Source organism: Myxocyprinus asiaticus, chromosome 16 (genome assembly GCF_019703515.2).
Source record: "Myxocyprinus asiaticus isolate MX2 ecotype Aquarium Trade chromosome 16, UBuf_Myxa_2, whole genome shotgun sequence".
In the NCBI taxonomy this organism is placed as follows: Eukaryota; Metazoa; Chordata; class Actinopteri; order Cypriniformes; family Catostomidae; genus Myxocyprinus; species Myxocyprinus asiaticus.
The window spans coordinates 47,972,638-47,987,332 of NC_059359.1; the positions used below are offsets into that span (position 1 = coordinate 47,972,638).

General features: G+C 38.0%; 2 protein-coding genes across 2 annotated transcripts in view; both read left to right on the top strand.

Moving 5' to 3' along the window:
- The first annotated feature begins 1,729 nt into the window (after positions 1 to 1,729).
- On the top strand, positions 1,730 to 7,932 carry LOC127453904 (mediator of RNA polymerase II transcription subunit 18-like). Its single transcript, XM_051720669.1, has 2 exons — positions 1,730 to 2,016; positions 4,225 to 7,932. Exons 1-2 carry the CDS (start codon positions 1,944 to 1,946, stop codon positions 4,413 to 4,415), a joined length of 264 nt encoding a protein of 87 aa, XP_051576629.1. The 5' UTR covers positions 1,730 to 1,943; the 3' UTR covers positions 4,416 to 7,932.
- Positions 7,933 to 9,032: 1,100 nt separating this feature from the next.
- Positions 9,033 to 14,695, top strand: part of LOC127453880 (forkhead box protein O3-like) — a 43,031-nt gene continuing 37,368 nt past the window's right edge. Inside the window, exon 1 of the mRNA XM_051720626.1 lies at positions 9,033 to 9,425. Within this exon, the coding sequence (XP_051576586.1) occupies positions 9,033 to 9,425 (393 nt within the window). The remainder of the gene's footprint in view (positions 9,426 to 14,695) is intronic.

A 14,695-nucleotide genomic window follows, 5' to 3' on the forward strand; every position in this document is an offset into this window, starting at 1 on the left:
TCAAAATAAAAGTCCAAAAGGTCTATTAACTTTCATAATACAAGTCCCAGAGAAAACGTCCAGTGCCATGCACATGAAATTCAATAAAAATACATTACACACACACACTCTCTGTTCCCATGTCTATCTGTCAGTGGATTACCAGCTTTCTGACGGACAGGCAGCAACTTGTGAGACAGGGGAAACTCACTTCCAGCACCTGTACAATCAGCACTGGTGCCCCCCAGGGCTGTGTGCTCTCCCCACTACTCTTCTCCCTCTACAACAATGACTGCATCTCCAATGACCCCTCTGTCAAGCTCCTGAAGTTTGCAGATGACACCACTGTCATCGGCCTCATCCGAGATAACGATGAGTCTGCATACAGAAGGGAGGTTGAACAGCTGGCTGTCTGGTGCAGTCAAAACAACCTGGAGCTGAACACGCTCAAAACAGTTGTGAACCATTGTGGAAAAAGGCCCAGCAGAGGTTGTACATCCTTCACCAACTGAGGAAATTCAACCTGGCACAGGCGCTGCTGATACAGTTCTACTCAGCAGTCACTGAATCTGTCCTCTGCACTTCAATTACTGTCTGGTTTGGTTCAGCTACGAAATCAGACATCAGAAGACTACAAAGGACAGTTCGGACTGCTGAGAGGATTATTGGTTTCCCCCTGCCCCCCCACTCACCCTGCCCATTACCTTTTTGAACTGTTGCCTTCTGGCCGACGCTTCAGAGCTTTGAGCACCAGAACTGTCAGGCACAAGAACAGTTTTTTCCCTCAGGCTATCCATCTCATGAACAGTTAAATTGCCCCATTGAGCAATAACTATGTGCAATATACAGTCTAGTCAATTATATTTATTTAACATATCCAACCTCTTCTGCCATACATTCCCTTGCATCTGTATAACAGATTAGTATTTGTACATACGTATATATATATATATATATATATATATATATATATATATATATATATATATATATATATATATATATATATATATGTATATATATTATTATTTTATTATTGTGTATATATTCTATATATACTTATATTTTCTATTCACTTTTTATTTTTATTCTGTTTTTTTATTATCTCTGTCTTGTTGTTGTATTGTTTGTGCACTGGAAGCTTCTATCACCAAGACAAATTCCTTGTACATGTAAGCATATTTGGCAATAAACCTCATTCTGATTCTTATTTGATAGAATGCTCTAAAAGATTTTGTACCAGAGGATATTTTCTGAAGTAAATAACAATATACAAAATAACAAATAACAAAAGTCTTGAATTCATTGCATACATTGGGTTTGAATTTGAATTGGGTTTTGAACTCTTATTTATTACACATCATACAGATCAAGTTTAAACAAGTTCATGAAAAGAGCCTGTTCAATAAAACGATTCATTTATGAGCACTTTATTGCATCTGTATTAGGAAAACAGTAGGATGGTGGAAGTTGTGCTAGTTTACACTACAGCATACAGGGTCTAACTCTTTTTATGTTGAACCATGTATAACTCAGGTGTATGCTAATTTATTCAAATGTTCATATCCTTTCAGTTTGTTTGTGTCATATTTACACAAGTGTTAAATGTCTATACAGCTAAATATGAAACAGATTGTGCGATCACAGCAGTCCAGTAGATGACGCTATGGTCACACTGCAACCATTCATTGAGCAAGAGAAGAAACACTGCGCATGTGCGGTATCTTCCATGGCAACTGCGCATGCTCAGTCTACACATCGGTTACAATTTAGCCGCTGCGTTAATCTGAGTTTTGCCTTTCACTTCAAGTAAATTATGTTTTTTGCAATTATTCCATCCAATCTTTCTTATATTGACAGACTGTCTTTTGCAGTAAGACTCTTACCGTTTCTGCGCTACTTTTGTAGTTCATTTTTATCAACAGCTTGATCAGTTGTATAGTTTGATAAGAGAGATATCGGTGATGGAGGCTCCGCCAGTCACTGTGATGCCCGTCACGGGTGGAACCATCAATATGATGGAGTATCTGCTGCAAGGTAAACTCCTATCAATTTACCATTGAAACCTCAATCTGTTATGGATATTTCTGCCTAATAGCTTCTGTGCATTCTAACTTCTAACTCTTAAAAATGTATTATGTGCTGAAGGTAATACCTTTTTTTCCCCCTTTTTCGGCATGGTAATTTTTTTTTGTTTTTTTTTGACATGTGCCACATTATTACCATGGTGTTCTTTGAACTATCTTGGAGTAGCATTTCTTTGCGAAATATATATATATATATATAAGTACATTCCTTGAATAAGGTTATCAAGTATCATCACGGTCATGGAAAATGGAAATAAAGTCATAGCGACTGTAATTTTTCAAGTTATGCCCAGCTGTAAAATAATTCAGATAAAATAAAAACAGGCAGGTCCCTTTAAAGTTTAGACCGTAATGACTAGTCATGAGGGTCTACTACTACTACTACTTCCCTGTTTTATGGCGGTTGGCAAACCAACAAAAGGTGCGTTTACGCCACCTATTGATCTGGATTGTGAAGACTTGAAAAAGAGGGAAGATATACACTGATCAGCCACAACATTAAAACCACTGACAGGTGAATAACATTTATTATCTTGTTACAATGGCACCTGTCAAGGGGGGATATATTAGGCAGCAAGTGAACAGTCAACTCTTGAGTGTGGCAGCAGGATGCACCATGGGAAGAAGGCAGGCCGGGGGAGGCAGAGTGATGTTCTGGGCAATGTTCTGCTGGGAAACCTTGGGTCCTGGCATTCATGTGGATGTTACTTAGACAAGTGCCACCTACCCAAAGATTGTTACAGACCACATGCACCCCTTCATGGCAACAGTATTCCCTGATGGCAGTGGCCTCTTTCAGCAGGATAATTCGCCCTGCCACACTGCAAAAATTGGAATTGTTTGAGGAACATGACAAAGAGTTCAAGGTGTTGACTTGGCCTCCAAATTCCCCAGATCTCAATCTGATTGAGCATCTATGGGATGTGCTGGAGCAACAAGTCCGATCCATGGAGGCCCCACCTTGCAACTTACAGGACCTGAAGGATCTGCTGCTAACGTCTTGGTGCCAAATAACACAGGACACCTTTAGAGGTCTTGTGGAGTCCATACCTCGACGGGTCAGAGCTGTTTTGGCAGCACAAGGGGGACCTACACGATATTAGTCGGATGGTTTTAATGTTGTGGCTGATCAGAGTACATGCATGTATACACATATCTATATACACACACCAATATACCACTCTAAATTCTGTTAATCAACCCTGTTGTTTTTATATAATTTAGGAGAACATCATAAACTTTAATCTGCTTTGGGGCAATTTGCAATAGTATTTTCAATGATATATTTGTGAGTGAATTGCATTTATTATATATTTTTTAATAACAAAAATGAATTAATATTTTTTTTTTAATACTAGATATATTGAAAAAAATTTTATGACAAGGCAAAAATAAAACACTTGATATTTGTGTAAAAAAAATACCTTGAAAATGTGCTTGAATACTTTTTGGACACTCAAATCTACTGTAGGTTCAAAATATTTTAGTAGATTTAAAGGTGCACTCAGTAATTGTTTTACTTCTAAAGAAATGAATTGTTATTTTGAAACATGTATAAAGTCATGTGCACTCACATGAAATGAAGACTCAAGTCATATCAGTAACCTTTAAAAGCTGTTTTATTCTACATGGAGAGGGTCCACACATGGGGGCTGCCATGTTAGAATCACATGACCAGCTGAATACTACTCGCTTAATCTCAGTAACCGTCTTGTTATTTGACACTTTCACTCATTGATTAAAGTAATCTTGGCTGACTGTGAATAGTGCATTTTTACAATGGCATCTGAAGCTGAAAACTATTGTTTTAAATGATGCTGCATCCAAGCTGCTAGGTGTCAGTGTAAGTCCAAGACAACATAAAAAGATTACTGAATGCATTTAACTCAATAGTTAAACCACTTGACATTGTCATGAGTCATGGCAATGAGTTTCATTAGTCATTACATCACTTTTTTTCAAAAATGTATAACACCAACATGAATACAAAGATTAAATTTTTAAGAACTTGGCACATGTGTTTCAAACTTGTTTTTTTTAAAAGAGTTCTCCTTTTTATCATCTCAGACATCCTTATTTGTCAGTAACCCTCAGACATCTGATTGTAACTCTATTTCTGATGTTTATTTTGTTGATTTATTTTTTCTATTTGTTACAGGCAGTGTACTGGACCAGCCTCTGGAGAGTCTCTTACATCGGTTTGGTGGTAACATGGAGCCTGAGAGCTTTGCTGATTATGAGCTGGTGTATCTACTGAAGGGTCAACAGGGCAACACGTTCCTCCTGTGTGCCCGCCGCTCGCTTCTCCACCCTGGCTTCGCACCCTGGCACCTGCGCTACCTGGGCTAGCCTGAGGTGGGTGACAAGAGCCGTCACACCCTGGTGCGCAACTGCGTGGACGTGGCCGCCTTGCACAGCTTGCCGAAATTCTTCAACGAGATGGGCTTCCGCATGGACCACGAGTTTGTGGCTAACGGCCAGGTGTTCTGCAAGGGTGCCATGAAGGTGGTGGTGAGCAAATTGTCACGTGTGCTGGTGCCGGGAAACAAGGAGAACACGGAGCCACTGTCTCTGTCGTATCTGGTTGAGCTGAGTGTGCTGGCACCTGCAGGACAAGACACTGTCTCTGAAGACATGAGGAGCTTCGCAGAGCAGCTAAAACCTCTGGTGCACCTGGAGAAGATTGACCCCAAGAGACTCATGTAGATTCAGAGACTTGATTACATTAGAGATTTTTGATTTAAGGGGGGTTGTTTTAGTGTGAAGTTAGACCTCAAATGTTGTTTGTAATATTTTTAGTTTAATTGTTATAGGCCTACTTGTGATGGATAAAATGCTTATTTTCTCGAAATTAATATTTTCAATATTTTGAAGCTGAATTGTGTAATTTCTGCGCCACCGAACATAATGACAAAAATAAACATTGTTTTCAAACAGCTTTACGAATACGCCCCCCCCCCCCCCACAATGCAAGTTAATGGTGACCAAAACTTTAAAGCACCTAAAGGCAGCATAAAAGTAATCCACAATCCAGTGGTTTAATCCATGTCTTCTGTAGCGATCCAGTCGGTTTTGGGTGAGAACAGACCAAAATGTAACTTACACTGATGAGCCAAAACATGCTTAATATGCTGAGTCAGAGTTGTTGGTCCAGCACATCCCACAGATGCACAATCGGATTGAGATCTGGGGAATTTAGAGGCCAGGGCAGCACCTTGAACCCTTCATCATGTTCCTCAAACCATTCCTAAACAATGTGTCCAGTGTGGCAGGGTGCATTATCCTGCTGAAAGAGGCCACTGCCATACCATTGCCATGAAGGGGTGTACCTGGTCTGCAACTATGTTTAGGTAGGTGGCACGTGTCAAATTGATGTCCACATGAATTGGCGGACCAAGGGTTTCCCTGCAGAAAATTGCCCAGAGCATCACACTCCCTCCAATGGCTTGTCGTCTTCCCAAAGTGCATCCTGGTGCCATCACTTCCTGAGGTGAACAGTGCACATGTACACGGCCGTCCACGTAATGTAAAAGAAACGTTCTGATGCTCGCATGCCCATTGTAGGCACTTTGACGGTGGATAGGGGTCATCTGAGCACCCTGACCGGTCTACGGCTACACAGCCCCATACGCAGCAGGATGCGGTGCACTGTGTTGTGACATATTCTTTCTGTAACCATCATTAAAATTTTCTGTGACTTGTGCCACAGTAGACCTTCTGTTGGTTTGGACCAGGCAGGATAGCCTTTGTTGCCTCCTTTGCCTCGTTTGCCAAGGATACTGCAGATGTCTAGATTTATAGTGAAAATTGTGTTACATTTTGGTCCGTTTTCACCCAAAACTGATTGGGTGAGAACCTGTCTTCTGTTTCACCACTAGATGGCTCTTTTACTCCATTTCTTTCCAAATTCCAACTCATGTAGCGAGTTGTGCTTAAGAATGCCCCTTACTTGTGGTAAAATCCTGTTTTGTACTGTTGTCATATGTATTAATAACACCACATCATGTTTGATTTCTAAATATGGAATCTTCATGTGTAGTCCTTTCATTAGCTAAATATCGAGCACCTTCTCAATGCTCTTGTCCAGGCAGTTAGCCACATATTCACTTGTCTGTATTATTCAGAAGACAATGTGCATATGCTTTATGTTTGAGCCATGTACTTTCTCCTAAACTCAAAATAAGAAAGTTGTTCCTGCATTGAGCTTATTTTTCTTGTAAAGCACTAATGTCACCTTTGACAGCTTACTTTAGAGTACAGTTCATCAATGGCATTCACCCATATCATGTGCCAACATGATAAAAATTCCTTAAAAAAATAATAAAAAACATTCTACTTTATGTATACATTTAATGTATATACAGTAAATGTTAAATTTGAATATGTTTTCACATGAAGGGACATTTTTATCATATAAAATAAGGCTTAAAGGAAAACTTTATGTAAAAGATTTCAGCAGATAAGGAAACCAGAAAGGAGGCTTTTAAATCATTTTTAGAATATTGATTTGCATTAATGACAAAAAAAAAAAAAAGTCAGCCTGTTTAACAAGCAGCTTAATTAAAAGTTTTAGTGTGCACTCATTCATAAAAATGTAATTAATGATGCAGATACCCAAACACAAATTTGAAATATCAGTGTATATTTCATATTTAAAAATGTGGAGGCATGTGTCAATGTGTCAAACTATTCGTCAGACTTTTGTGCATGTATAAGATCTGTGTACCCAGATTAATATCCAGATAATTAGTATTAATTAATATTATGAGCTTATGTTGTGGTTGGCAATTTACAAACGACATGCTCACATACACTTCAGTATCAGTAATACTGATTAGAACGTGAGCTCTGCATGACCTCCACACGCACACCTGCAACTGCCAGCTAAAGAGCTAACTGACGCAAACCATTTCAGCCATAGAAACGATAAACAATATCATCACATGCACACTAATTTCTGAGGAATAATGTATTGTATAGGTAGTGCTCTCGCTTTCTTTTGACTTCTAATGGTTGTTTTACTCATCTACTGATATTTTCTCTCCCCTAACCCTCACACAATCCTTTCTGCATTTTTAAAATGTTATTAAAACATTGTTTAGTTAAGTTGTTTGAATTATGGTGACACTTGGGATGTCCTTATAATGCTGATATACCTGCACACACACACACATTTTACTATCATGGTGTGAACTTTCCATTGACTTTTTGTCTTCAATGATTTTGCATGTGTATTAATTTTAGCTCCTGGAAGGGCCACTTTTGATGAACTTTGAGACATCATGCGGCCTTTTGTTATTACTACAGTGTTTAACAATACATGTTAGGTGAAAATCAGACTTAAGGTTAGTATATCAAGTTTATATCATTTAATAATATAAACGGTACCGAAACGTAAAGCATACAGGCATCAAAATTACATCCCTTAAAGCCTGAAATGTGTTCCGTATTTTTAATGGTAAATTTAACATAATTTTTTCGTATGTTATAAAGGTATTAGAGGTGTAGGGCTGAGTCCTGAGTCTATATGTGGAACACTAGGTTGCATATGACATGCTAGCACACTGGTATACTCTTATGTTTAGCATGTATTATATAATGAGTGTGAGGTCACATTATCTGGTTCTCTGTGGGTGTATTGTGTAACGTGAATGTGAATGTGCTGAAACAGTGGGTGTGTTGGGTGTAGACAAAGCAAAGTCTTCATGTTTGTATCCTGTGGATATTTTGTGGATTTGGATTGTGGTGAATTATGTCACTCTTGGAATGTCTCATTGTGTCGTGCCTGTATGCATGTCTGATGTTTAATGTTAGACAAAGCTGTCCAGTGTTCTTGGGTGAACACCATTATGTTTGGAATTTTAAATAGGAAAACTAATAATAATAAAAATAAATAAATAAAAAAAAAGGTTCAGTGTCTTTGAGGATTCATTGGTGATAGTTCATGAATCAACCCTTGGTGGGATTTGAACCAACAGCTTTCACAGTTACCTCTGATTTTTAACACAGTAGATTGCGCCACCATCCAAAAACGGCCTTCTGGTACCAAATAAAATGCTGACCAGTATAATAAAATTAAAGGAATAGTTCACCCAAAATTAAAGTTCTCTCATCATTTACTCACCCTCAGGTTTATGGATTACTTTTATGCTGACTTTATCTCCTTTTTTGAACTTCAAAGGCCTGATCACCATTCACTTGCATTGAATGGACCTACAGAGCTAAAATATTCTTCTAAAAATCTTCATTTGTGTTCTGCAGAAAAAGAAGGTCATACACATCTTAGAATTTTCACTTTTGGGTGAACTATCCTTTTAAACTTTGTTGTGAGATGTCTGTGAACTATAGGCTTGGTTTTATAATAAGATTTGTTTGGGACATTGAAACATGTATCATGACAGAATCAGATCAATTCTACAGAACAGAATAGAATAGAATGAGAAAAGGTTTATAGAATAGGATAGAATAGATAATGTTGACCTTTAGACACACTTTGCTGAGAACATCGATTTTGTCAAGATAGAATCAGATAAATTCTTTAGAAAATTTCTATAGAATGGAAAATAGTAGAATAGAATAGGATCAGAAAATGTGTATAGAATAGAATAGAATAGTGTTGTCCTTTGGACGGATTGCATTTGGGAAGGGGATGGGGGTGACTTATTCAAACATGTATCAGGACTTGTCTCGTGCAATATGAAGTTTTCTGGCGCCCCTGGTGCAGTGAGGTCTGTTATCTGTTGCTGCTTCAGCTCTGCTTTATGCTGCTATCATGCGCTTTACGGTCATACTGATTTAAATTCAGACTGGGAATGAAGATGAGCCGCTGTCTGAACACACGCGTCCATTATTACTGCAATCACACTTCAACATGATGCGCGCTCGACTGCTGCATCCGCTCTCCTCCTCCTGACAACGCGACATCACCTGACGACATTCACCGGCCATCAGTTTAAGATGATGATGATGATGATGGAGGAGGATGAAGCGGAGGCTCATCAGGTGGATATGGAGAGCAGACCTAGCTCGTGCAGCTGGCCAGACTCCTCGTGTGAGCTGAGCGCGGATCTGTCGCTCGATCTGAGCATCTGTAAAGTGGAGTCGGATCATGTTCCATCATCATCGTGCATGTTGGATGCAGAAGGATTTCACGGCTTCACCGGAGCTGCGCTGCGTAAAACCAAGAGCTCGTCCCGGCGGAACGCGTGGGGAAACCAGTCTTACGCGGAGCTCATCACCCGCGCCATCGAGAGCACACCCGACAAAAGACTCACCCTGTCACAGATCTACGACTGGATGGTCCGATATGTGCCCTATTTCAAAGATAAAGGAGACAGCAACAGCTCTGCCGGCTGGAAGGTAACGCGTCATAACCACAATCACAAAATGAATTAATGTGACTGAATCAACCTGACTACATTAAGTTAGACAAGGTAAAAACCTATATTAGGGTAATACTGGATATTTTCACTCATAGTGCACATACAGTGTAGGGCTGTAGGCTATGGGTGGAGACTGCATTATGTGTTTTTACCATATGATTCTATTCACATCTTCATTTACACTTTCTTATAGTACTGAGCCTCTAATTAATTCCAGAAACCAGATTTAATCTTGTTTTTGAGCTGACAAGGGAGATCAGGTGATTTATGAGATGAAAAGGTGTATGAGAAATGAATAGGTAGAATTCATATTTGCAGTAAACATGTAATGATTCGTTAATTTTTACAGTAAGAGGTTGATGTCACAGCACTCCTGCTAGATGCATTAACTAAGTAGGAAACTCAACCATGTTTTCAGACTCTCTCTATATCCAACTGCCTTCTTTACTCTTCATTCAGCAAATACACTCTTGATTCATTCCATGTAGGTTGCACCTTAGTTACTTCTTTTCAGTCTGAACATCACACTTGTTGAACATAACTTTACACAGCTGAAAAAGTTACTTTAGAGAGTTACTTAAAAGTTATACAGCATTTATAATAATATGAATATAAAGGGTGACTTCCATGCAATACTTGCCAAATAGTAAGAATTTTTATGTTTTAAATGCTTAATTAACACACTTATTCATACTTATATTAATATGACACATTAAAATGCCCTAATTCATGATGCATGTCACAGTGCAGCACAAATAGACTATTATAGCATATAATAAAGACAAATAGTCAAAAAATGTAGCATAATAAAAAGCCTGATGACCATTAAACCATACTGAACTTTATGTGCATAGGTTTCTAATATTGGCAACTCCTGAATAAATACTTCATATGTGTGCATTACACATTAAGGTACATTTTCATAATTTATAGGTTATTAATGTTGAATAAGTCTTATTAAGATTTTAAAACGTGATAAAATGGCTTACTAATTGGCAAGTATTGCATAGTCTCCATTTTTATTCATGATGTTATAACTGCATATCAGTGATTAATAATGCATTTGAAAATGGCTTATTTGTCATAAATGAACCCCTTTATGAAAACCTTAAAAAAGGAACATTAATATAAAGTTTTATTAATTTTGGAGTGAACAACATTTACATTCCTGCATTTATCTAAAGTGACTTATAGTGCATTCAGTATATGAAACAGGTAGACAAGAACCACAAATCCTACATATAACAAAATGCACAGTTTGACTGTAGACAAAGGACACACTGAAGTGTCAGTATTGTGGTTTGCCACTTGAATTGTTAAAGAAAATTGTTCAGCTCAAATTGTTCAGGGCCTCTCTGTAAGCATGTCATGAGCAGTTCAAGGGTGCGTCTGAAGGGGAATTAGGTGTATTATTTTAGTAAAACAACATCATCACCCTAAAACCGCAACTATCCTGCTGACGTGGTATGGAGCCCGTTCAGACATGTCCTATAAGGAAGGTGATTTTTCACTTTGTCATACTTCTAACCTCAGTCCTAAATGACACGTGAACAAATGTGCCACTGCTCAAAATACATATCCTACCATCTGAAACAATTACAGTTGGGGTTTAGGCTTGTGAAAAGTTTGGGTAACACTTTAAATTAGTGTTCCCTTTGTTAAGGGTTTATAAAAGGGTTCATTAATGACTAATGAGTCAATTACAAATGCATTATAAATCCTTTATATGCAGTTATAGCAACATGCATAATTAGCTAATTTCATTCTATTTTTGCCAAATTTATAAAGGTTATAAATGCTAAATAAATATACTCATTCATACTTCAAAACCATAAAATGCCCTAATTCGTGATTTATGTCACAATGCAGAAAAAATAGATTATTAGTGAGATGAAAAGGAGGGATTATGTCATTTTTCTACAGTCAGCTATTGTTTATATTCATTACTGTCTTGACTCACTTGTGTTGTTACTTTTCTTGTCACGTTGATGTCAAAAGAATTGTGCTACTCCGAGTGCTGTGCCAATTTACTAGTACAAGTAACCTAAGTCCTCAGCAAAAACACTTGTCAGTTCGTCATGCTCATTCACAGCATATATAATATAATAAAGCCTGATGACCATTAAATCATACTGAACTTTAAGTACAGGTTTGTAATGTTAATAAATGTGTCACAGGTTTTCATCCATTTTCTATGACGTTACATTTTAAGGCAACAACATAGGTTACCAATGTTTTTTACCATGCACATCGTTTCAAAGCAGCTTTACAGAAAATCATGTTGTAATGCAATGTATTATAGTCCCCACTGAGCAGACCCTATTAAGTCATGTATTAATTGAGTAAACTGAGTAGATATTTGGTGGGCAATGTTTATATCTGAAGGATATTGATTAAACTGTAATTATAATAATTATTAATTGTCTTTAAATGTCCATCCTGAATGGACTGTGGAAGTGTTGGTAGATGCAGCAGGCATCGCTGTTTGGCTGGTAAAGACTTTAATTGGCAGTAATTTATTGTCTATGTATTTAATTTTAAGAGAAGTGAAGCAAGCAGTGGTCAATGAAAGTGTTACTTGCTGTTCGTTGGATTGGGGTTGATAGCAGTTTGATCTCTGTGGAATCCATCCTAAGATCGAGATGATGCAGGCAGTTGTCAGTGAGGTGTGCATTGGAGTCTAGCTGGAAGCAGTTTATTTCAGTGAAGTCCATCCGAAGTCCGAGGGGCAGGCAGTGGCCAGTGAAGAATCCCTTGTTGTTTGGCTGGAGTTGGCAGCAGTTCATCCACTGTAAAGTCCATCATAATCATCTGAAGTGAAGCAGACAGTAATCATCGAAGCACCCCTCGCTGTCTGGCTGGCACAGCCTGCAGTTAGTAGTCATCGCTTAGCAACATCTAGTGGTGGGAGTAGGGCTTTCAAGATTATGAAATCTGGCTAACGATTAATTGTCAAACAAATAACTGCAATTATGACGATTAATTGTCTGTTTCAGGGCTCTCAATGTTTGTGGCAATTATGACTATTAATTGTCCGTTTTAGGGCTTTCACGATTATGATGATTAATTGTCATACAAATTGTCATGCTTTTGTTGCTTCATAAACCTTAAGAAGTCATTTATTCATATTTAACTTTTATATGTTTTCTTTAAGGCTTTAAAAACTTATGAATGACATTAAAAATTATATTTCAAATATAAAAATATTTCAAATTCTTAAAATATCTGTTATCTTTTTAGTCAACTTTAGTCTTGTCTAGTCTTTAGTCTGTTGTTGTTGAAACCCAGCCAACCTGATCTGATATTATAGTATATTATATTATATTATATTAAGTATGCAGTAGTAAAATATTTCTATACAAAATTCTTCACTTTCACACATTACTTTAAGGCTCTCCGATTAAACCCACGAGCCCTTATTTCACATGAAGGAAGACCTTTGAGATTCTATATTTTTGTGGGAGTTTGGTGCGAACCTCCGCAGGTGGCGTGTGCATCACGTCTTCAAGTCCGGTTCAGAAATGGTGCAGCTCAGTGAGACGGTCGGAATTAAACTAAATGAGACGCTCAAACATGCCGTTAATTCCCTTTTTTGGACAGTAAATTGTGATTGAATGCACAATAATCACGGTTATCTCAAATCACTACAGTTAGATCAAATAACCGCAATCAGACGATTATTTAATAATCGCAATAGGCCTAGGTGGTAGTCGAACATCAGGCTGGACCGAAGCTTGATCTGGCAGGCACTGGTAACCTCAGGATAGACAGGGAAACAAAAGGAATAATATTAGCGTAGATGCTACTCACTTAATTTTAAAGCAGAGTTATAGAATATAAGAAGCGTTTTAGGTTCCAGCAGACCTGACTAATGCAGCATGTATTATGAGATGTATGCCTGGCTCTTTAGTCTACACTTAAAATGAGAAAGTGTGTCTGAGTCTCGAACAAAACTAAGAAAGCTATTCCAGAATTTTGGGGCCAAATGGGAAAAGGGTCTGCCTACTTTTGTGGATTTTGATATTCTAGGTAGTATCAACAGGCCGGAATTTTGTGACTGTAGTGAACGAGATGGATTATTTAGGAAATAAATGAAAACAAATCGTTTAATTATTGAAAAATAAAGCTGACCCCGATGTAATGCGGCCACGATGTGCAGTGGACATCTCGGGTGTGCATTATTTTTTTATAACAATTTAGTGTTATATGACAAAAATATAACATACAATCTAAAACTTCTTTAAACCATCAAGTGTTCATGGATGTCCCTGCATGGCATTTTACATTCATTTTTAATAATTTAGAGTAATTAAGGTAGATATTGTTGTTATTCTTAAACCAAGTTTAAAATGATGTAATATAACTACAATATGCATGTTTATTATTAAATAAATATATAAAAAATCAGTGATACATGATTTATTTTGAGATTGTGTTTGTTTGTTTCAGAATGGACATAGAGTTTTAATTTTATTTAATCAGGTGGTAAAAGGGTCTTTAAAAAAAATGCTAAATATATTTTGCATATCTTGTTAATAGCAATTACGGTTTGTACTGAACATAATAATGAGCACAATAATACCCACTACACAGTACTGGAAACTTATTTTCCATGAGCTGAAGGGATTTATGGTTTTACTGTATAGCATCATGTGTAGCACCCTAATCGTGTTTTGGTGATGATGCACATCTTTGTACATGGACAGCTACAGTACAATGGCCTCGTCCTGTCAACAGCATTCTGGAGGTAGTTCTTGTCAACCAACAGACCAGACCCGATCTTTCTTTGTGGGAGACCTCCGGCCAGAGGTGACCGAAGACATGCTTCATCTTTTTGGTCCCATCTGCTCTGTGCGGCTTTGCAGAGACAGAGTGACCAAATGCTCTCCGGGGTACGGATATGTCAACTTCGTACACCATGCCAATGTTGAGCATGCACTGGCTATGATGATGTTTCAGCCCATGAGACTGCTGTGGGCCCAGCCCGATTCCACTTTGTGGAGAAGTGGAATCGGCATCATCTATATAAGGGGTCTGGCAGATGACATTGACAGCATAGCCCTTTATGACTTATTCTATGTCTTCAGGGACCTCCTGTCCTGCAGTCATTGGCGACAAGAATGGGTCTAAGTGCTATGGATTTGTCCACTATACTACCTTTGAGGCTGCCAAGAGGGCCATCAAAAAACTGGATGGCATGATGCTGAATGATGAGCTAGTGTCCATATGCCATTTCAAGAGCTATGA

Coding starts and splice junctions, on each gene's coding strand:
- LOC127453904 (XM_051720669.1), top strand. CDS start 1,944: ATGGAGGCTCCGCCAGTCACTGTGATGCCCGTCACGGGTGGAACCATC. Junction 2,017..4,224: donor GATGGAGTATCTGCTGCAAG/GTAAACTCCTAT, acceptor TATTTGTTACAG/GCAGTGTACTGGACCAGCCT.